General features: G+C 48.7%; 1 protein-coding gene across 1 annotated transcript in view; it reads right to left on the reverse strand.

Moving 5' to 3' along the window:
- Mad1l1 (mitotic arrest deficient 1 like 1) overlaps positions 1 to 23,905 on the reverse strand; it is a 257,163-nt gene that overhangs the window by 134,641 nt on the left and 98,617 nt on the right. The window contains exon 4 of the mRNA XM_013353749.2: positions 4,621 to 4,761. Within this exon, the coding sequence (XP_013209203.2) occupies positions 4,621 to 4,761 (141 nt within the window). The remainder of the gene's footprint in view (positions 1 to 4,620; positions 4,762 to 23,905) is intronic.

Genomic DNA, 23,905 nt, shown 5'->3' on the forward strand with positions numbered 1-23,905 from the left:
TCCGCACTGCACATCTTCCCTGGAAGACACTACTTATGTCCCAGACTTGAGCCTGCTTGCACAGCTGCAAGGAACATGGGGGGGAGGGTGTCTTTAAGGAAGGAGGTCCACGAAGTTACATAATGTTTTTACTGTGTCAACACAAGCAGCTCAGCTAATAAACTCCTGACAATACTTTAAAGCCCTCCAGGCATGAACCGTTTCCCAGCTTCTGTTATATGAATTTGACTGTCCGGTAAGGCAACATTAAGCTATCTTACATGGCTGTTGCTCTACAACCTGCAGCAAGACCATCAAGACCAGCGAGACCCATCCATTAGCCTGGGAACACAAAGGGTTGGATCAAGACAGGGCTGCCGTTCAGTGTCCCAAGATGATGATGCCTGGCCCCCTCATCTAAGCCATTCTCCAGTCATTCCGCACCTAGGAGGTGCTAAGCCTATTCTGGGTGTAGCTCTTAGACCTGGCAATGAGTGAATTCTCTAGAATGCACCCACCAGGAATGCCAACATACTCATGGGATGGGGAGAACAAGAGACAGGAAGGTTTTGTTTGGGCCACCCTTCACCTTAGACTTCAGTTTTCCTAACTGCAAAAAAGACACTGAGCCCTGTCCCCAGGAGTCTGGAGAGATCCTGAATAAGGCTGCGCAGACTGCACTCACAGGTGGCAGGTGACATGTGATTAACAGAGTGACCTGAGATGGTCAAGGTATGCCTGCTGAACCCCCCAAGTGTGATAAAACCAAGCTGTGGCTCCATGTGCTTTCCTCAGAAAGCTTGGGGCTGGTGGCAACAACAAGCGTAGGCCATGGATCCGCAGACTGGGCAGGTGCTGGCGATGGCCAGGGTGTGGCTGTAAACAGCAAGTTTTATGGCTGCCATGGGAAGTCTCTTGGCTCACTGTGGCTGGGTGGCTTTTCCACCAGTCTTCCTCACAAGTAACCCTCAATTCCCAGAACTTCTGACTCGGGGAACACCCGCTCCCATCTCACCAGAACCCCTGGAGTCCACATCAGCCTCTGCAGAGGCAAGCCCTCTTTCCCTGCTCCTCTGGGTCTATGCACATCTTGCCTTCTGTGCTTAAACAAACTGGCTCATCTCCCTTCTCACTAAATGGGAGCTCATAGAGCACCCAACTGTATATGGAACTCAACAGGGCAGTAACAGAGTGGGGAGGAGAAGTAAGTGGTCGGGGAAGAAGCACGCTCCTAAGTTCAGGCTCCAGGACAAAGCTGGGAAGCAGAAAGCCAAGGCCACCTTCATCCTTGCAGCTCCCTTCATGCAGACACCCAGCTGTGGCACTCTCACATCTGCCTGGTTCTTCCCTCTGGTCAAGCCTTCCCAGCATATGCCCAGTTCCCTGCCATCCCCTCCTCCTGGCCATTCTTTCCAGCACCTGCCTAGCCCCCTCCAGGCCAGAGTGGCTAGACCCAGAAAGCAGTGAGCCTGTCTGCTGCCACCTGGTGGAAGCAGAAGGTGCACCGCTCCCCACTCAGACCTCCAGGCAGGCTTCCTTCTCTAAATCCAGATGCTACTCCATCCTCAAAGGGTTGGGGCGGCCACGCCTTGTGCTCCTCCAGGGCACCACTGTATGAGAAGGAGGACTCTAGTGGAGACAGGGAGCCTATGACTAACTGGTACAACTGTCTCTTGGTGACTCTGTGCAGGTGAGGCACATAGTCATGTGTCTGAACACATGGTGACACACTCACCAGTCCAAAGCACAGATAGAGGAGCCACAGGGTAAACAGAAAAGCTGCCCAGGGCTCCATCTCACCACAGCCATGATACCAACACACCTAGGGCTGGAGGAGGAAGGTCACAAAGAGCCAGCCTGCTTCACAAGGCCACAGTGCCCACACACAGGAGAGCTAGCTGTGAAGGGGATCCTGAGGGTGTTTGTGTCAGGGGAACTTCTCAGCCTCCTCCACCTGTACTAACCTCATGAACAGTCACAGTGACAATGACTGAAAATAGTAAGAGCACCTTACTCAACACCAGCTGAGTCTCCAAGCTCTCTACCCACAGGCTCTACCACAGCTCTGGGGGACCAAACAGGACAAAGAACTTCCCATCTTTACACCCTTCAGGGAACGAAAGGGAGTGTCTGACACACACACCTCATGAGTGACAGGGAGCACTCACCTGCTAGAGCTGAATTTCAGGACTCTGTTCACTTGACTGAGAACACACAACTCCGGTTGTGCCCAAACTATCATGCTCCTAACAGCCTATGTGGAAAGCATGAGCAGCACAGACGGGACCTCTTAGCAAGAAAACACCAGGGGCACCACACGGTGTCAGAGAGCAGACCCGCAAATCTCTCCTCGTTAGCATTTCTCATGGAGCTAAATGTGCTGTAATAAAACGGCTATTAACACACTTACATTGATGATGGCACAGCTCGCTGGAGCCTGAATTAACCTTTCAAATGAGGGTGGAGGGCTGGGATGCAGCAGCTCACAGCAGACCCAGTGGGTCACACTCCTGGGGATGGATGTGCAGCCGGGTGTTGGGGAGCAGGGTGGGAATCAACACGGGACCCAAGTGGGTCTCCAACATTCATGGGTTTGGTCCATTCTGCCAAGAGAGTCAGTGAGGGCTACTCCAAGCAAGGACAGTGCAGGCCCAGTGCACCTGGTGAGAATCTCACAGGCAGGAAGAACAGGAGGGCGCCTGGAGCATGGCCTCCTCACCATGGCACAGCCTTGTCACCAGCCATCCCCAGAGCTAGAGCTCAGCAGCTCCCACTCCTGTCATTCTCCAATCTTCCCGCTGAGAGCTTGTAGCCATCCTCACGGCTGTGGGATCAAAAGGGCATCCTTAGTGTCCCAGACGTGGTACAGTGATGTCAGGAGCTTCTGACTACTCTCTCACAAGAACCCACAACTCTCCACCTCACACCTAAAACACTACTTCATTCTGTGGTTATCATGGGTTTCATCTATATATTTGTTGGCTTGCTTTTGCAGTACTAAGGATTTAAGCAGGGACTCATGAAAGTTAACAGGTGCTCTACCACTGAGTCACACCTCAGCCCCTCACTGGGGGATTCTAGGCAGGGGCTCTACCACTGAGCCACACTCCAGCCCCTCACTGGGGGATTCTAGGCAGGGGCTCTACCACTGAGTCACACCCCAGCCCCTCACTGGGGGATTCTAGGCAGGGGCTCTACCACTGAGTCACACCCCAGCCCCTCACTGGGGGATTCTAGGCAGGGGCTCTACCACTGAGTCACACCCCAGCCCCTAGCTAAGCTATATCCTCCACTTTCTTTTTACTTAGGGCAGACATTAAGTTGCCCAGGCTGGCCTTAAAGTCACTTTATAGCCTAGGCTGACATGGAACTTGCTACCCTCCTGCCTCAGTTTCCCAAGCAGCTTAGATTGTAGGCCTGTGCCACCAGGCCAGCTCACAGTTGTCTATTAAACGCCCCTCTCACCAAAGGTTCTGCATCCCTAGGGAAAGGCCCTGCTCAGTGTGGACTCCAGTGCTCTCTGGGAAATGCATGTGGCCCCATTCCACCCTGGCTGTCGCTTTGGACACTTCTCCAGGTAGACAACCAGGAGCACTGGCTGGGCAAGAGCCAAGCTGCCTACACAGGATGGCTGGTCCAGTGGCACCTCTCTGAGTGTGTGCGCATCACACCAAGGTCAAGGATTAGCCCAACAGGTGTGAGCATGGACACCAAAAGAGCTGACGGGCCACAGCTTGTGTCGCAGGCCTTGGCCCAGGACGTCTGCAGGTGGGCAGTGCTTCAGGGCAGACCTAGCTTTGCTCACAGGCACCTGGCAGCTCAGGCTCAGTCTTGGCTTCTGGGTATCAGCTCTCTTGTCATTACAATGTGGGCAATGACAGCCCCGCTTCTAGGGTCACAGCCAGAGCCAAGCGCAGAGATACAAATGAAAAGTGGGTGCAGAGCAGGCACAGGCAGCCTCTGGAGGCACAGCTGTGTGGATCTCCCGACAGGCAGTATCCGCCTTGTCTTGGATGGTCATTTAGCTTATCTTGAGAACTAAGCAACCTCCATCCCCTATTGGAAGGTGAACATGTGCTTCCCCCTGCATCTGGAGTGGTTTTCAGGGAAGTGCACCACAGGGAATACCAGCGCTTAGCAGGTAGGAATCCTGCATTGGCACAGAAGTCAGGAGGAGAGGCCAGATGTGGTTTGCATTGGTTCCCAGTGCCTAGCAGCCTACAGGGGCCAAAGAGTTATCTCTTCTTCAAAAGGGGACATTGTCTCTGCCCTCACTAAAGCAGAATGAGACTTCAGAAGACTCACAATACTGTAGGAGGTGACAGGGAGAGACAAGAAGCCACAGACTGCTTGGAAGACACCCCTAGACAGGAACACCACAGGAACATGCAGTGAGAGGAAGCAGGCTTCCACAGGGACCACATGGCTACATGGCATAGATCGTCCTCAAGGCACCTGGCAACAACTTGAGCTGGCAGAGGCCTTGCCTCACCCTGAATCCCCTTAACACCCACCTCTGCTGCCTAGGGTTGCCTGGAAACCTCTGACCTCCAAGTGCCACAGAAGTAGAGCAGGTATCAAAATAATCCCCATGGCTGCACCCCCCGACATGGTCCCCACTCATCCACAGCACCCACTTACCTCCATCTCTGAGCTGTGGGCATGCACCTTCTGAACCATGTCCTCGGCCTCCCACATGCGCTGTGTCAGCTGGGCTGAGTACTCGGCCTGGGTCAGCTCACTGTCATAGGATCCCAGGATGGCACGCATGCCGTCTCGCTCCTAAGGACACAGACAGACAGATCAGGTGGGGATGGTGTGTGAGGTAGCTTGAGGGGAATACAGAGATGGGAGCCTCAGAGATCCCTGCATGTGTAACTCAATAAGCTCAGGACTGAGCCCTGATTCCGTATGCCAGTGGTGCACACCTCCAAAGAGCCCGAAACAGAGAGAGACCCAGGCATGCAGAGTTCCAGACTCAGTTTCAGTGGGTCAGTGATGGCAGAAGTCAAGCCTGCCAGCACCACACTCCAACATTGCTGGGGAGGATACTGAGTTGATGTGACTTCTGAGCAGTGACACTCAGAACAAGAACACAAGCCTGGTGAGTGAGCACTGCCCTATCTGAGCACTCAAAACCCATGGCTCTGTCCTAACTAATGCACTAAGTGCCCAGAGACACTATGGCTCCAGAAACAGCTGAGGTCTCTCAGCTAGAACCTCACCTCCACAGAGAACCCACAGACACATGAGGCCGCCGGCCTGTCCAGCCATGCCCAGCACTCCCGTCTTCGCACTCAGTGGAGTGGGAGTGGCAGCTGGAGTTCTGGCTAACCCTCGGTTGGTCTGTGCACACTAGAGATCCTAAGCTTGACAGACTGAACCAGAAAGCTAGCAGTGGACAGATGCTGCCGCCAAGACTAGGACCCAGGTTCCCTTGAATGCTAGAGAGATCTGTCACAGGGGCTGAATGAAAACACACTCCACCCTGCCAGGAGGAAGACCACAGACATGCAGCCTGCCCTGTGTGGGCAGACGAGATGCTCTGGGGGCCACATATGGAGCACAGCACTGTTGGGGAGCCTGGCCTCCCCAGACAGCTTACTGCATTCTCTTTCTCCATGACTCGGGTTCTTAGGTATGGCCCCAAATCTGCAGTGCCACTGGGCTCCTCTGGACACAAATTTCACTCCTAGGAGGTCCAGGCCAAACTTCCAGGTCCAAGCTGGGGACTCCCCCTACCCTGATGTCACCTCCCAAGAGCTCAATGGAGTACACAAGTAGGGGTGAAAATTCCTTCCTCCAGAGGCGCAGGTCTGCCAGGACCCAGCTTCACAACCTCCTCTGAACATCACCTTGGGGAATGTGATAAGGCTCTGCATCCTGCAGGTCTAAGCAAGCCCAGCTCTGTGCTTCTAACCGGAACCTGAGGCATCCCTGCTGATACGCTTGGTACCTTCTGCTTGAGCTTTGCCCATTCATGCAGCCAGCAACGAGGATGCAGAGGACAGACAACACGCTCAGGAAAGAGGGGACAGCTCCTACTCTAAGAAGCAGCTTCCAACCCCAGCTCTGCTCTGTAGCCAGCTATCTAGTCACCCCAAATTTCAAGTTCTCCCTCAGCAAGAAAGCGGTCACAAGGGTAGCTATGTGGATCAATACTGCTATGGACAAAGTGTCCAGTGAGCTGTCCTGCAGTCAACTGGTGCTCATGAAAACAATAGGATTTTATTACCATTGGCAAGTGCTGTCTCAGGATGATGGACAGGACATGGCTCTTATATACTCCCGCATACCCTCTTCCCAAACCACACATCTGGAAAAGCTCAGAGTGGCCCCCACAACCTTGTACTATGTCCCTGGCCAGTGGTTTCTTCCCACGTGACCTGAAACATCTATCCATACCAGAAGAGGCTCACGGGGGCATTATGACCTCCATGGACCAGCTCCCTCGGACCACATGGGCACCAGGAGCAGCACCAGCAGCCATCAAGGACTTTCCAATGTGGGCTGAGGTCCTGACTGTGTCATCCAGACTCAGTCACCCTCAGCACCAACATTGCCTATCTGTAAGCCCCTAATGTTTAAGAGCATTCTCCCCTTGGCCCATGGGCCTCCAAAGCCTCGTCTGGGCTCTCTTCTCTCCCAGGCAGGGGACCCAGTTATCACCTCGGCACAGAATTCATAATTAGTAAGTGCCAAAAAATTCAATAAGTGAGAAATTAAAGTTCCAAATCCAGCTGGAACTGGTCACAGGTCTGGGGGCGATCTATTTCCGTGGGAAGGTTTATGAAGTGCCATAACTTTATTGAAATCCTATATCTTCCCATTGACTTTTATCGTCTCAAGCTGGTTACCCAAGTTATCATTAGCAGAGTGTCGATGCCACGAGAGGCCGGGCGGGGGATTTCCTTTCATCAACAAACTGTAATTGTCTCTTTTATTGATCGGTAAATCTCCCTGCTGCCACCTTTCGCTGGGCTTCTCTCTTCCAGTGTTTCCAGGCTGACGCAGAAGAAAAATAGAACCGGAGAAGTTTGTTGTTGTCTTTCAAGGAATGGCCATCACAGTGAGGGTATTGTGTAGTGCAACTGAGTAACAGCTCTTTAGTGAGCGATGCCACTCGAGCGGGCACAGGTGATTCATCGCAGCATAAATCAGCGCCTGGGTGGTGCCCACAGAGCCCTTACTAAAGACCTGCTCGCCAAGTACCAAACAAAATGGCATTTTCCACTGAGTGCTTCTCCTCGGGTACAGAACAATCCTGTTTGAAAGCAATCAAATTTGTTCACTGCATAATTAATGGCAAGGAGAGAGTGCTAGCAGACAGTCTTCTTGAGGAAGTCATCAACTGAGGGTGGGGCCTCAAGACCACCTGAGACAATCAGAGGGGATAGGTGGCCTTCTGGGCAGTGCCTCTCTGGGTCAGGACAGGCCAGCGGCCATCCTAGCTGTCAGACAGCCAATGGTGGCAAACTTGAGTAAAAACCTGGTGGTATCATACAGATACCACCATATCTGGCTCATAGAGGAGCCAGAAAGATGGCTCAATGGGTAAAGGGTTTGTTGGGCAAACATAAGGACCTGAGTTTGGTTCTCAGAAGCCATGTAAAAAGCCAGGTGTGGTGAGACATGCTAATTATATTAGCACTGGTAGGGTGGCTACAGGAAAACTTCCAGGGCTGGCTGATCAGCCAGACTAGGACTCTGTGAGAGACTGTGTCTTAAAGGGGTGGGGGCTGGCAAGATAGTTCAATGAGTAACTACCAACCCTGAGGATCGGAATTTGATGCCTGGGACCCACATGGTGGAGGAGGGACCTGAGTCTTGCAAGTTTTGGTCTGACCTACAGGGCATGAACATATATACATACACACACGGGGAGGGGGGATTATGCACACATGGGGATGGCTAACTAAAGCTATGTTACATGGCCATTTTCAACTCACTCCTAGCTAGAGAGAGTAATGACAGACCCAAAGAAAGGACTTCTTTCATGCCTAGATGATGAACCATAAGTTTACTGGGTGCATTTATAGAAACATGGGTAACCGGCGCAGCTGTATCACCGAAAAGTTCACCCAAGCATGCTGATGATCCCACAAAGCTTTATCCTTAGCGCTCCCCACACAGCTTGCTGGCAGCTCCACCAAAGAGTCTCCTTTCCCCAGCAAATGCTTCCTGCTTATATAACCCTGGGGGGGGGGGGATGACTCTAGAGCCAAGTCTCCTGTGGTTTCCTGAGTCATAACCCCAGACTCCACCCCACACCCTACCTGAGCCACCTCCCTCCCTCCACAGGTGAATGTTTCAATCTGGTAAGTGCTGCATACAAAACTAGTAAAGAACTCCAGGGCTTCACAGTGGTTTTCTAGAAGGGAAACTGAGGCATACACGTACAGTCACTTGTTTCAGGACCCAGGAACTCCAAATCACTGCCTTCTGGAACCTGAGCCTCTTGACAATGTCCTTTCCTCCATGGCAACATTTAGGAGGTACTCAACCAGCCAAGCCAGAAGGGCCACAGATGACCATCACAGGAGAAGCAACAAACATGGGATACAGGAATCAGTATCCCTGCTCCTGTATGACACTGGTTGCCCCGCAAGAGCGCTGTGCGACTGTCACTTATCTTTCACCCACCAGTGAAAGTTCACTAACCTGGCTTTGGCATGGAGAAGGCCCATTTAAGCCCATGGAGGTCATAATAGCACAGCCCACTGGGCCTTGGGGTAGAGGATGCAAAAACAGGCCAGGGACCAGAGTGCTAAAAAGACAGCAGGTGGTTACAGGTGATCATAGCATGCAGGCTGCACCTGGTGCATGCAAAAAAGTACACCCCTGCCAGAGGGCAGTGTAGGTGGTTCCCATAGGGCCTAGCCAGAGAGCAAGACATGAAGACCACACAATAGTTTCTTTCTGTAGCTGTGATGCAACATCACAACCAAAAGCAGCTATGGAAGAAAGGATTTGTTCTGTCTTAAGGTTCCAGAGGAAAAGTCTATAATGAAATAGGGGTGAGGGGAACAGGAAATCACATCTTCAATAGCAAACACCAAAAAGAACACAAACTAGAAGTGGGCAAATCTGTACAATCTCTAGGCCTGTACCCAGTGTTATGCTCCTCAGCAAGGCCCCGCCTCCTCAAGTTCCACAACCTCCCAAATCAGTGCCACCAAGCAGAGACCAAATGTTCAGATATATGAGCTTACAGGGGACATTTCTCATTCAGACTACTACACAGCCCAACCCAGGGAATAGTTCTTCACCCACCTCCAGTGCACCATGGGAAAGAGGGGACAACGTGGAGAAGAGGACCAGCCTGCAGTCTGATGCCCCTCCAGAGACCAAGCCAGAACTCATGCCAAAAACTTCAAGGACAATGCTGGCAGGACATCGCTTTGCTCCGTGCCCCGGAGAATAAAATCAGTCTCCCTGAGCCTTGAGATACTGGACTATCAGGTAAGAGGCAAGGAGCCCACCCCTTCGAGGTGACACAGCAGTCTGGCGTGTGGGTGTATGCATCACTGCCATCCTCTACTTTCTCCTATCATGGCTGCTTTCTCCGTGTCAAACACCCCTGCTTGAAGTGAACATGAGTGATCCTCAAGGCCAGTGCACATGCTGCTCTGAAGCCCAGCTGAGGCTGCAGGGGAGCCTGGTGCTGGACGGATAATAAAAGGCTCAAGGCAACTCTCGTCACTTCCCACCCTCACCAAAAGGGTTGGAGGTACCCGTGTGTCAGCCTAGGAGTCTCTCCCCATTCCCAGAGGCCCCTCCACCCTGCAGAGCAGCTGGGAGCAGAACCTACACTCAGTGCAGGCAATGCCCCTTTCCCTCACTCCTTTCTTCTCTTCTCTCCCCTCCTCTCAGCTACCCCTCCCATCCTCCCCTGCCAGTGCTGACTCACTGCGCTGCCCACTCATTGCAGTTCTGTCTGAAAAGCCTCTGAGGGCCTCTAATGCAGGGACGCTCTCCGCGGGCATCTCCTGCGGTCCTTCCGCTGCCCCCATGGCCTCGCTCCTTGTCTGGGCTCCTCCACTCAACTCTTAGTCACCTCACAAGGCTTTCTTATGAACAAATAAATCATGCCTGCAAAGAGCTTTCCCAATTAGCTCCCAGCACCAGCAGCTGCGGAAGTCCACCCAACTCTGGGAATCCCGGCCCTGCTCACTTCTTTCAGGGCCACTCACGGGGCACTCCAAGAGAAGTGCACTAGAGGCATTGAGGCCTCCACAGTGCAACCAGTACTTGGTAGGCAACAGAAGCCCTTCTTTTAACAAGTTTATCTCCATCAGAAGAACATGGCTGTACCCCACCCTAAAAGAGATGAACAGATGGGGGTGCCCATGGCTCCCTACCAAGCGTCCTGGCTCCATTACCTCTAGCTCTAGCTATGCCCCCAGCCCTGTGCTCTTCCACTTGCTCACCATAAGGGAGTCTTCAAGGTCTTTAGAGCTTTAAGTCCTCTCTAGAGGACCCAGGCCCTCTCTGTATCCATTCCAAGGGAATCCCAAAACACCAGGCGCACAGGCGACTTGGACAGAAGTTCTGTCTCTAGAGTCAATCCTGGCATATGCCCTGCACATTCACACTAGTGGAAAGAGGTTCCAGAAAGTAAGAAGGCCACAGGATACCATGTCACACTGGAGGTTGCATGTCTGTCGGAAGGTGCAGGTGCTTGAACAGCTGCAGTGGCCTTGTGAACCACAGGAGCTTCCATTCTGATCAGCCAGAGCTGCTCCTTGGTGCTCACGACAGCAGAGGCATGCCTGACCAGAGCCCAAGCCCAGTTCACAGGGAACAGGGATGTCTAGACTAAGTATAGTCCCATCAGGGTTTTCTGGCTGTTTCCTTCTGGAACATTCTAGAACCGTAAGCATGAGAAAAGCCTGCTTTCAGGGTCAAAAGAGAAGAAAAGGCCCTACATGGTACATCCAGCCTGACAGAGGACATCAGACAACAAGCCAGGCCTGGTGACACCAACCAACACAGTACCACCTCCACCTATCTCTGTGAGGGGTGGCTGCTCACTTCCAACCACGGAACTGTCCTCTCGAATTCCCAGGGCTTCACTGACTAATCATGACCCAAGTGAGCAGTGAGTAACCACGTGAAGTAATCGACCAATTACAACCATGGCTGATGAGGCTATACAGAGTGAACATGGGTCCCAAGGGAAACCTCCCTGCAAAGCCACAGGCCACCAAGGTCTGGGATATAACAGGCCTCAAGCAGGAGAGGAACAGGGTTTGCAGTGCCAGATCAGCTGGGCAGCCAGGTGAGGGCCCCGGAGAGAAGAGCCCCTGGCCACAGTGACAAACTTCTAGTAAGACCCATCACCACACTGAGGATGGCTGCCATATGCATGCCACCTCGATGCTGGGTAGATGGGAAGACCCAGGAAAGTCTATTGCTGAGAGTCTGCAGTCACAAGCCTACATGCAAAACCTGTGAGCTAGAGATAGATAACTATCAAATCACACACCATGTCAAGCCCAGATGGACACACCGGCAGAAGGCACAGAGAAGACAGAATCAATCCACTCATCAAAAACCTTCTCGAGGTGAATCAAAGGCTGGCAAGGAGGAAGTGGAAACAGCCATCCTTCCACACTCGTTTCATCGCTGTGAGATCTAGTGAGTTACACTGTGGTTCCTCTGAGAGTCTTAAATCAGAGTTCAGGGGAGAAGAGGCACTAAGAGAGAAAGGTTACCTTTGGGCTGCAGGATGGTTAATCTTGGCTGGCAACATGACTTGATCTGGGATGAACTGAGGGACAAACTGCTGATAGACCTATGGGGATTTGCTTGAGGTGATTTTCAGTGGAAAAGCCTGCCCTTCCAGCAGCGGCCCAGATAAAAGGAGGTCCCAGAAGAAAGCTCAGCTCTCTGTCATTTTGCTTTTGTACCTTGCTGGCAAGTTCATCTGCCCTGTGGTTGCTGCACTTCTTCGCTGAGATAAGAACTGCAGCCTCCTCAGGCTTCCCACATGGACTAAAGAGCAATGACTCTCCAGGAATCTGGGCCTCTAGGGCCAGGCAGAGACTGCTGAGACCACCCAGCTCTTTGGGCTCTTGAACAGCTGCTGGCCCTCATTTCTGCAATTAAGGCAAATACTACACTGCCCAGACCACCTTGTACAAGTCATCCCTAGACAGCAGGAGTGGGGCCAGAATACAGTAACTGCAATACAGAAACCATGCAGGGAGAACAGGGAGGGCCTGAGGGAAAACTCCAGTAAATTCAAAGCAATGAAAAAAAAAAAAACCGTAACTATGATATTTTTAAATGGTACAGATAAAGGACTAAATAGGAATATAGAAATTCAAATGGGAAGAATAAATGCTGAAGACAAACTAAATATGCTGATTAAAAGACAAAGCTCATACTGAGTAGAAAAGCAAGAGTCCACTACAGAGTATTTCCAGAAAATAAATAGTGCGAAGAAGGCAGCCAAGGAGAGTGGAAGCCCCGCCTACACTCAACAAGATCCAACTGAAGGCCGAGAACTCAGAGTTGGTGTCTCTCTAAGGCTCAAGTCACCAGAACAATATGAGCTGCTAATGAGAGAGGGGGCAGTACCGGCCATCACTGATACAAAATGGCAGATGTCAATGCCCATCAATGACAAATCAAGCTGACAGCCAGGGGTTAGAAAACCAAACACCAATGTGAAAAACTCCAACCCAAGACACAGTTGCTGTGCTACACACACACATTCAATCTGGGGCTAGCCCTAGCCTGCGTGGATACTCCAAGCCAGGAAGAAACCCTTGTGCTAAAACAATGTAAGGTGTTAGCCACTCTCAAACCTCAAGGGACAGCTAAAAACATTAATAAGTGCTACAACACAGAACACAAATTCCATATGAAGAATCATTGAGAGCTACTTCAGAAAAGGGAAAATGGTTATCCTGAGAACCAGTCCTGGAAAGACTGTGAACAACGTCTAATACGTTTGTGAAGTTAAAAAAAAAAAAAATCCAGCAAGCAGAGGTTAGATAAGACTTCCTAAAGGAAGCATGATGTCACAAGGACAGGGCCGGCATGGTGCCTCTATGGGCTGCTGGGCAGGCCCAACAGCTGGAATACGATTCCCTAGAACCTAGGCAGGCACCGGAGGTGGTGATGCATGTTTGTAATCACAGCACTCTCAGTGCTAGGAAATGGGAGGCAGAAATGGGGGAATCACCAGGAGCCATGGACCAGGCTGCCTGGAGCACAAAGCAGTGCAGAGACCACACCAGAGATCCCGCATCACCAAGGATCAAGAGGAGAACTGACTCCTGAAACAAGTTCTCTAGCCATCATGTGTCCACGAGCGCACACATGAACACACGATAAACAGGAAGGTACAAGAACAACAGCAGCCTGTCAGGAAGCACACAAGTGTGACGGAGACTGGAGCACTAGACTTTGAAAAGCCCCACCTACTAGGTGCCTGGCAAAACTACCTGTCAAAGGGAAAGCAGAGAATGACTTGGGGCTTTGTGCCAGCATCAGGCCTTACCAACAGGAGTCCCCAGAGCCTGAGCACCAGAAAGGAAGGTCGGTCCTTCATGGAACAAGGATGAGAAGGAAAAGTGAGGATAGGACAGAGTTAATGACTTCTCCTTGGCCTTCATTTGTCTTCCAGAAGCTGCAGAGATGGCTCAACAGTCAAGAACACAGACTGCATGCTCCTCCAGAGCAGCAGAATTCAACTCCCAGAACCTAGGTTGGGCAGTTCACAAGCATCTATAACTCCAGAGCCAGGGAATCTGATAACCCTTTCAGGCACCCAGAGCACGCATGCGAGTGTGCGCGTATGCACGCGTGCGCTCACACACACACACACACACACACACACACACACACACGTACACCTAAATATAATAAAAGTAAACGTTTAAAGTCAGCACATTAAGTGACTATGGTGCCCCTGGGTGGGGGTTAAGAATGGGGTTCAGAGAGTTTGAGGTTATCCCTTAACCTGTAAAGTGATTCAGTGCTGTCAACCTTAGACTAGATTATTCCTAAATGCCAATGACCAACATTTGGACATTCACTAAAACAAAACTAGTCACACCTACTGCTGTAGGCCTGTCATTCCCATTACTCTGGAGACTAAAGCAGAAAGACATCAAGTTCAAAACCAGCCTGATCTACAGAGTAAGGTCATGACCAGCCTAGAAAACTTAATAAGATTGGGCTCAAATAAAATGTTAAGAAGTGGACTGCACAGCAGGGGTGTGACTCCAAAGTATAATGTTCACCTAGAATCCTACCCTCAGTGAAGGGCTGGAACATCTACCTAGAATCTCCCAGTGAGGGGCTGAGGTGTGGCTCAGTGGTGGAGCATTTGTCTAGCATATACAAGGTCCTAGGTCCAAGCTAATACAGGAGAAGAAAAAAGCTGCCTAATTCATATGCTGCCAAACAGAGATGGACCTGAATGATAAGAAATGTGCAATTAAAAGCAAACAAGGCAGATGAACTGGAGAAGATAAAGAAAAGGAAACAAAGAGCAGTGACCAAGCACAAAACGGGAACAAACATAGGGTATAAAGCAAGCCATGTCAACAATCATTTTAAATGTGGATGATCTAAGCACACCAATTAATCTAAGCAGACCACTTTGGAAGACACTGTCAGAGTACATTAAAAAAACAAGACCTAATTATATGCTGTTTACAAGAAGTGGTCTTTGAACAAAAAGACACATCTATTAAAGGTAAATGGAGAACGATATACCATGCTAACTCCAATCAAAAGAGAGCAGGAAAGGCTAGAGCAGCAGTTCTCAACCCATGGGTCACGACCCCTATGGGGGGGCAGCCCTTTCACAAGGGTCACCTAAGACCATTGGAAAACACAGATATTTATATTATGATTCATAATAGGGGTGAAGATCACAGTTATGAGGAAGCAATGAAAATAACTTTATGGTTGGGGGTCACCACAACATGAGGAACTATATTAAAGGGTGGCAGTGTTGGGAAAGTTGAGAAGCACTGGGCTAGAGAGATAGCTCAGTGGTTAAAAGCACATCCTGTTCTAAGAGAGGTCCCGAGTTTGGTTCCTAGCAATCACAACAGGCACCTCACAACAACCCTTTATAATTCCAGTCCTAGGGGAATCAACGCCTTCTTCTGGCCTCCAAGGTACCTACAACTCACATGAACATACAAAGATACACACTACATGTTTTTGAAAGAGCTGTGGGAGCTTTCTGCATGTCAAATGAACCAGGGAAAAGCACCGGAAAGGAGTCCGGCTCTGCAGTGATGAAGGGGTCACTGTGATGGGAAGACATGCCCGCCCTCCACACAAACTCACTGACACTGGAGTGGCAAGACACACACAGCATAGGCAGATCAAATTGCACAGAGAGACAGATGGACCCCTGGTACATGTCAGACTTCAACACTTCTCTATCTGAAACAGGCAGAAAATCAGTAAGGACACCACTGACCCAAACTGTGCCATCAATCACCTGGCCTAACAGTGACAGAGTGTGTCGTCCCCAGCAGCAGAACCCATGTCGCACCCAAGATTACAGGAAACACTTGCAGAGCAGTGCAATGGGGCCAGAAATGACATCACAGGAAATGGAGAAGAAAAGCATTTTTGGCCACCAAATTAAACTAGGCACTAGTTGCAAAAGAGTCAGGGGTAGAGGTTCCCAAATGCATAGAAATTAACAAACCACTTCTAATTAATGTACAGGCAAAGGAACGGCTCAGGAGAAACTCAACAATGGTTTGGAACAATAAGAAGACAATACAACTTTACCACAAGTTGTGGAACACAGCAGATGCTAGACTCACAGGAAACTTGTGGCTCTGCTAGTGTGTTTTACAAAGGTCTAAAAAAAAATCACCTTAGCTTCCAGGAGAGAGGCTGCAAAAAAGAACGTGAGACCAAAACAAACAGAAGGAAAGAATAAAAGTTAGAACAGAAATGAGAGGAAATCCATACAGAAACTAGGAAAAGCAAAATGAAGGCTGGATTGTTGGAACAATCCAGGAGAAAAAGCTCAAAAAGTTTAGCTAAGGGCTGAGGGCTAGGGATCTGGCTCAGTAGGCAAAGCACATGCTGCCCAAAGTAAAAACCTGACTTCAAATCCCCAGAGCTCACATAAAGCCAGACATTGTATGTAATCCCAGTGTTCCTACAGCAAGCTGGAAGGGGAAGATGGGAGGATCCCAGGACCTCCTGGACCAGCAGGCTGGAGTAGTGGCAGTGAAAAGGAGCTGCTGCCTCCAACAAAGCAGGAGGTGAGGAGTAATACCCGAGATTGCTCTCTGGCCTCTCTGTGTGTGCTGTAGCGAATGCACACGTGTGCTCATACACACATTATTTACATACACATGCCAAAAGAGCCACACCCATGAGAACACTCAGGACTACCATAGGAAGCAGGTACTGCTAGAGTTCACGATAGGCAAGCTTTACTTACTAAAACACAAATAAAAAAATCACTATATTTCCCCTTTTTCTCTAAAGTAAAAAGGCTATAACTAATATAAGAACAACTATATACAGTAAGTACAATAACTATATATATATGTATGCAGGCAGTAATACATCAACAATGTGTGGCCCATTTGCATTTGGCAAATTTAAAGAAAATATTCCATATCTATCCTATCTTGATGAGTCCAAAGTCTTGTACCTAATTTACTTTTTAACATAACTTGCATTACCATTCAAAACTATCTTTTGATATCTTATACATTTTACACTTCTTTAATGAATTTCTTTTCTGAGTCTTATAAAAGAAGGAAAATTATAATAATAACTAGCTAGTCTTCAACTCCCTCAGAGACCCAAGAAAGAAATAATATTAACTGAACAAGCAGAAAGTGCAAGCAAGCGACTTCCAAATAATGTGATAAATGACAGAAACAGTTGGCTGCCTGGACAGTCACCCAAAGTTCCTCTGCAATGTTGGGACATCCATCTTCAGCCTAAAGGCCTAGAGTATTCAACGGACTTTTCTAGGAAGCAGGATTTTTGAAGGAGTGTCCCACCTTGTCTTGACAAAGTTTGGCTGTCTCTCTCTTTTGTGTCCTGCTTGTTCCCTAAGGACAGCATAGTGTAAGCAAGCAGTCAAGGCAGGAGCATTTTCTTGCCCGGTGGCTTACTTTTTTGCCACAAAGAAAACAACACTATGTGGAGTTTCTTCAATCCCCATTATCTTCTCATTGTCATAAAAAAAAAGAACCTATGTTACTAAAACATCTTAAATGCCATATCCTGTAGATCTCTGAACTGTCTGAAGATGACCTGTCTATCTAAAAGAAGTTCTTGTATGGATCCAGCTACCAAAACCCAATGAGGGAGGAACAGCACTTGGGCTCACCCAGGGCCTGCTCTTTCTTGATCCCAAATGTGAAACACAGCACAGTAGTGCTGTGACCAGGCCAGCTAGACATCCCTGTGGGGCTGAACCCGACAGTACCCCACCAGGCCATGGACTAATGAAGCTGTTTAGTTTCTTGACCAAAACACACAGACTCCCACTGGATCTAAGTCTAATTGGTAACACCATAATCACGACACCTTGGCCTCTTGCTAAAGGTCTCAACGTCACAAATAGGCTGCAGTCCTGGTGTGTCATGTCCCTCAACTTATGGGTACACTGTAACCGGTTCTATCCTCTGCTGCTTTCCTGGAAATACAACTGGCCTGACCAAGGATGGTTACATCAGCCAGTCCCTGGGTGGGGTCTGCCCTGTCCCTGCTTTTGGAGTGACTCCTGACAGGAGTTCAGCTTGACAGGTCAGCCTGTTTCTGTTAAGGAACTGAATTAGCCATAATGTGAAGCAACAGACGCATGAGGTCCCACTACATGGACCCTACTTGATAATTCCATAGGAGAGACCAGTTCCATAAAAACCTTCAGTAGACAAAAGCAGGGTTCTACGTGGCGCTCTTACAGTCAGGAACTTCAGCATGCACCTGTAGTCCCAGCTACTCTAGGGGCTGAGCTAAGAGGATTACTTGAGCCTAGCTTCAACAACTTAGCAGACACACTGCATCTTTAGGAGGAGAGGAGGGTTATAGAGCACAAGAATAAAAGTTAATGTAAGCTATGTACTTTTAGTAACAAGGCAGTGATGGTGAGTTCCAATTACCAACTTTATTAAGGTCTCAAGGGGCTAGAGAGAAGCCTCAGTGGTTAGAGGTGTGCTGCTCTTACAGAGGGCCTGAGTTCCATTCCCAGCAACCACATCTGGCAGCTCCAAACTACCTGTAATTCCAGCTGCAGGGAATCCCATGCCTTTCACCTCTGCAGCCACCTGCACTCACATGCACATACTCACCCTCCCTGCAAAAGGCACATGCATACACTTATTTTTATATTAATAAAAACAAGTGATGAAGGAAGAAAAATAAGGAGAGAGACAGAAAAGACACACACACACAGAGAGAGAGAGAGAAAGAGAGAGAGAGAGAGAGACAGAGACAGAGACAGAGACAGAGACGAAGAGAGGAAGAGACAGAGAGAAAGACGTACCTGGGCATTTTTCTGGCACAGCTGTGGGTGGGCCAGTCGGTTTCTCCAGAGACGACTGACTGACTACATCAGCCCCTGGGCTGTGATTCACCCACATGTGAACACTTTGCCGTCTATTACAGTTGCTACAGTCACAGGCTGCTCCCACCACCTGCTCCCACCACCAAGCCTTCCAACCATACCATAACAAACTGAAACCAAAGTGCACCCTTTTCTGCTTCTTGGCACAGCTATGAATTAACTAAATAATACATACTGGTTCACTAATTGTGACAAACGAATCAGAGCAAAGCAAGAGAGTAGGGACAACTCCAAAGTTCAAACATTAATAAATGTATAATAAATAGCAATAGGGTTCTGTGCTACACAGCTGCAATCTCAACTCAGAAGGCGGAAGCCTGAGAACCAGAAGTCCAAGGTTAGCTTTGGCCACATAAGAAGTTCGAGATCAACCTGAGCCATGTGTCCTGAATCTCCGAACATGTGTACACAACAGTTGGTATGTACATCGGTGTATGTATATCTTCTTATCATGTCAACATCCAGGAGCAAACGGCTGAGGAACCAAGCAGGAACAAATGGCTAGAGGGTGCCGTAGGGAGAGAAGAATGTACTAATTTTTACTAGACTTTGATATTAACAGCCTATCTTCTCATCAGCAGTGGAGCCACTAAGAAAAATCACATAAAAGCACACCAGGTGACCAAGATAATGAGGAGAGAGAAAAACAGAAGGGAAAGTTTATTCTATGACAAAGTACAAAAACAGGAGGGGGGGTGTGGAAGCACAAACAAAAAGACCAGTAAGATAGATAATTTAAATGCAAATGTGTTAAGCTGAGAACATAGCTCCACAGTAGAGCCCCTCTCAGAATCCTAGAGCAAGGAACAGACAGCCTTGCTCAGCAGTAGAGGGGCTGGAGTATGGCTATAGTGGTAGAATGCCTGCCTAAAACCCCAGTGAGGGGCTGGGGTGTGGCTCAGTGGTAGAGCCCCTGCCTAGAATCCCCCAGTGAGGGGCTGGGGTGTGTGGCTCAGTGGTAGAGCCCCTGCCTAGAATCCCCCAGTGAGGGGCTGGGGTGTAGCTAAGTGGTAGAGCACTTACCTTTCATGTGTAAGACCTTTGGTTCTTTCTGATTCATTCACAAAGGAATAGATTTCTCATTACATAAAAGAAACTAAATTAAATATTTCAACTTAGAAAAGCACTGCCTGTCTGAATAAAGAACACTAAACCTATACACCACTTATAAGAGAATGTTTATAACCAAATAATGAAGTTTCAAACAGAAGTTGGAAGAGCGAAGGGTACAGATATAAATATGGAAGCTGATGGTCTCTACAGAACTAATCACTGGAAGAATCCACAGGCAGAGAATGAAGACTACTTTCAATCAGCGTGTGCCTCCTAGAACAACATCTAAGGACACAGGACGCTAACTGACAAAGCTAACAGAAGACAGGCTGTCTACAAACAGTCAGACCACAGGAAGCTTCACTGGGATACACAGAAGCTCAACAGGGCAACTTGCCACTGACACAGGCATCTGCAGGTGACGACATCAGCAGCCGCAGGTCCACGACCCATGCAGAGGTGCTTCACGAACACATGCTACCAGGGGGGCGTGAAGCAGATTTCTTAAAGTTTCTTTCAGACAGAGTCTCACACTGTGCTTCAGGCAGGCCTCAAACTCACAGTAATCCTCCTGCTTCCATCTCCAGAGTGCTGGGATGATAAATGTGTGCCACCTTTCTTAGCCACGCATCTTGATACATTTTAAAAGACTGATATCAATCAAAGCATAGTTTGAGGACAAGGAAGCTACAGTAGAATTAAATGATGCAAGAGATAAAAACTTAGCAAATAGATTTGTTAAGAAATCTATTTGTGAATAACCCAAACATGACAATGGAAATGGATAAATACTCCAAACTACAGAGTTTCAAGGTCCCCGAGGATCCTCGTTTTGAAAGCCTGGTGCCCACTGTGGTACTACTCAGAGCTACATTTAGGAGGCAGGGCCAAGGGAAAGAAAGTGAGGTGCCTGGGGGCATGACCCTGAAGGAGACTGTGGGATCCCAGGCTCTTCCTTGCCATCTCTGGCTTCAGGGCCTGAAGGTGAAGGACTTGGCCTCACTACATGGTTGGCCAGGATGTATGATCTGGCCACAGTGTAAAACCATAATTCAGTACAGCACAGAATTGCCAAATAAGCATTTTCTTTCTTCATAAGGATAATCTTGGCAACCTACTATCATGACAGAAGGCTGCTTAACACAATAAGGAAAATAAAATATATGAAGCACACAGCATGCAACTAAATTACAGCCTTAAGAGCAGACATCTAAAGAGACGACAGAATAAGAACCAACCAGCTACATACACAACTCATATTCAAACACAAATTAATGCCACAGAAAGGAGGGAGCAATATGAAAAGCAAACGAGTAAAACAGAATAAATATTATAGAGAATTAATAAAGCCAAAAGTTGGCTCGTTCAAATGACTAATAAAATTAATAAGCCCTTGGGCTGGGAGAGAGCTCAGCAGTTAAGAGTATATACCATGCACAGGACCCGAGTATGGTTCTTTGCATCAATATCGGGTGGCTCACACCCGCCTGCATCTACAGCTCCAGGGGCATCTGACACCGTCTCTAGCTTCTACAGGCACCTGCGCTCACATGTGCATACCCACAGAGATATTCACATAATAAAATAAAATCTCTTTAAACAGTTAATAAACCCTTAATGTTTATTAATAAAGAAATAAAGATTAACAAGCAAAGGTGAGAGAGAAACCGTACACATCAGAATACTAATAGCACTGAGGGAGGAGTGCTGCAAAGGTAGCTCTGTGGGTAAGAGCACTGGCTGCTCTTGCAGAGGACCTGGGTCCAATGCCCAGCACCACACAGAGCCTCACAACCATATGTTACTCTCTCTGGTTCCTGTTTTTTTTTTTTTTTTTTTTTTTGAGACAGGGTTCTCCGTAGCTTTTTGGAGCCTGTCCCGGAACTAGCTCTTGTAGACCAGGCTGGCCTGGAACTCACAGAGAACCGCCTGCCTCTGCCTCCCGAGTGATGGGATTAAAGGCGTGCGCCACCACCGCCCGGCTGGTTCCTGGTTTTTAAAAAAATAAATAAATAAATGCAGATGTGGAAATGGCTCAATACGTAACACACTTGCTGCACAAGCAGAAGGACCTGAGTTAGGATCCCAAGCACTCATAAAAAAGCTGCATTGGTGAGAGACTCTGTCCGAAAACACAAGGTGGAAGCTGAAGAGATGGCTCAGTGGTTAAGAGCACCAACAGGTCCTGCTGAAGACCTGAGTTCAGTTCCCAGTACCTATGATGGAGAGCTCACAAACGCCTGTAACTCTAGTTCCAAAGGACCCAATACCCTCTGCTGAACTCTGAAGGCATCTGAATGCATGTGATATACATGTATTATATACATATGTGAAAAAATCTTTTTGTATAGGTGGAGTGCAATTCAAGAAGATACCCTCTAGCATCCACATGCATACACACACATGCATACGAGGACACACATGCGAGTGCTCACACACAAAGAATAATTTAAGCCATTGAGTCTAGAAAGATGGCTCAGTGGGTAAAGGGCCTGTCATTCAAGCATAAAGACAGAGCTCAGACCCCCAGCATCCATTTAAATCCATATAGCCACATGAATCTGTGACTCCAGGGATGGGGAGGGAAGAGGCAAGCAGATGGCTGGAACTTACATGTCGACCAGTAGCTTACACACTGGTGTAGTCCAGCAGACCATTAAGGAGGAAGGAAGCACCAGTCTTACAGACTATCCCAGAAAATCCACAGCACAAAACCTATTGGGAACCTAAGGGCCAGACTTTCCGGTCAGTGTTCATTCAGAACTGCAGCTGGATGGCTAAGCAAGTGCAGGGCTAAACTGCAATGCATAACCCACAGGGGAGAAGCGCTTCGTCCTGGGCCATCTGTGGGGCTCCACATTTGAAAAGTCAGAAGCCAATCCACATTAACAGAATAAATGAGAAGTCATACAGTATCAATATTTGCAGGGAAAAAAATTGCTTAAAATTGATACCTATCCACCATGGAAACACAATACAGAAAAAAGCCTCTTAGGGCCAATGAGATGTCCCAGCAGGTAAAAGCGCTTGCTCTACAAAAGTGATGATGACCTGAGTTCCACCCTAGGTCCACGGTGGAAAGAGAGATCTAGCTGTCGGGAGGTTTCTGACCTCCACACTTCCACATGAATGCTGTGTGGTATGCACACCCCACCCCACCCCGCACATATACACACATGCATACAAGTAATGAATAAAACAAAGCAAATGTTCGAAGAGAACTTGAAAGGAGCCCCCTAGCACATGCTGACTGGCTGCATCTCCTCCCGAGGACAGTGTGAACTCTAACAGCTACACACTGCCGGCTTAGCTGAGACTGGCAGGGAGGGGCACTCTGCCACTAACCCCTCTGTTCAAAGTGGTGCCGCTGAGCTTCTCAGAAGTGGAGCAAAGCAAGAAAAGAACCTGAAATATAAAGGCTGAGAAAGAAGGTGACATGAATTGCCAACACAAGACACAACTGCGAACAGATAATCCGATTTAATCTACAAAGGATTACTAAAGCAAGTACGTTTAGCCATGCCACCGGACTGGAGCAAGATCATCAAGGATAAACAAACAGAGCCTGGTACCACACCAAGGAAGGAGGAGCCGAGGTTCAAGGGCTCCCTGGAAGGTGGGGCAAGTGTAAGGCCATCATGAGTTAATGAGACTTTGTCTCAAAATAAAGCACCAGAGGACTGGGGGCTGCAGCTCACTGGTACAGTGCTTGCTGAGCAAGGCCCTAGGTTTGGTCTCCAGGCTCAGTCCCCACCCCTGCAGGAAAATGTATTCACTTGAAATTCCCACACTACAGCACAATCTATTAGATGTAAGATTTGATGAAAGGCATTGTGATGGTTAATCTCTGTCGGTGACTGTCAGCTTGGCAGGAACTGGAATCAACGTGACTCCAGGTCTATAGGATATTCCCTGAACAGATAACTAAGTGGGAAGGCCCTCCCCCAGAGTGGATGGTGCCTTCCAGCGGTGGTTCAATGAGGTGATTTGAATGAGAAACATCCCCCACAGGCTTCTGTTTTCGGACTCTTGGGCCACAGGTGGTGGAGCTGTTTGGGGAGGTTATGGAACCTTTAGAGGGTGTAGCCTTACTGGAGGAAGCATGTCACTGGAATTTTATAGCCTCACCCTACTTCCTGTGCTTGTTCTCTGCTTCCTGGATGTGGATGAAACTGTGATCAACTAACTCCCTACTCCTGCTACCATTCCCTGACTTCCCCCTCTCCCCACAATGGACTCCCCTCTGGAATCATGAGCCAAAACAAGCCTCTCTTTTCTAGCAAA

This window comes from Microtus ochrogaster, unplaced genomic scaffold (assembly GCF_000317375.1).
Source record: "Microtus ochrogaster isolate Prairie Vole_2 unplaced genomic scaffold, MicOch1.0 UNK16, whole genome shotgun sequence".
NCBI lineage: Eukaryota > Metazoa > Chordata > Mammalia > Rodentia > Cricetidae > Microtus > Microtus ochrogaster.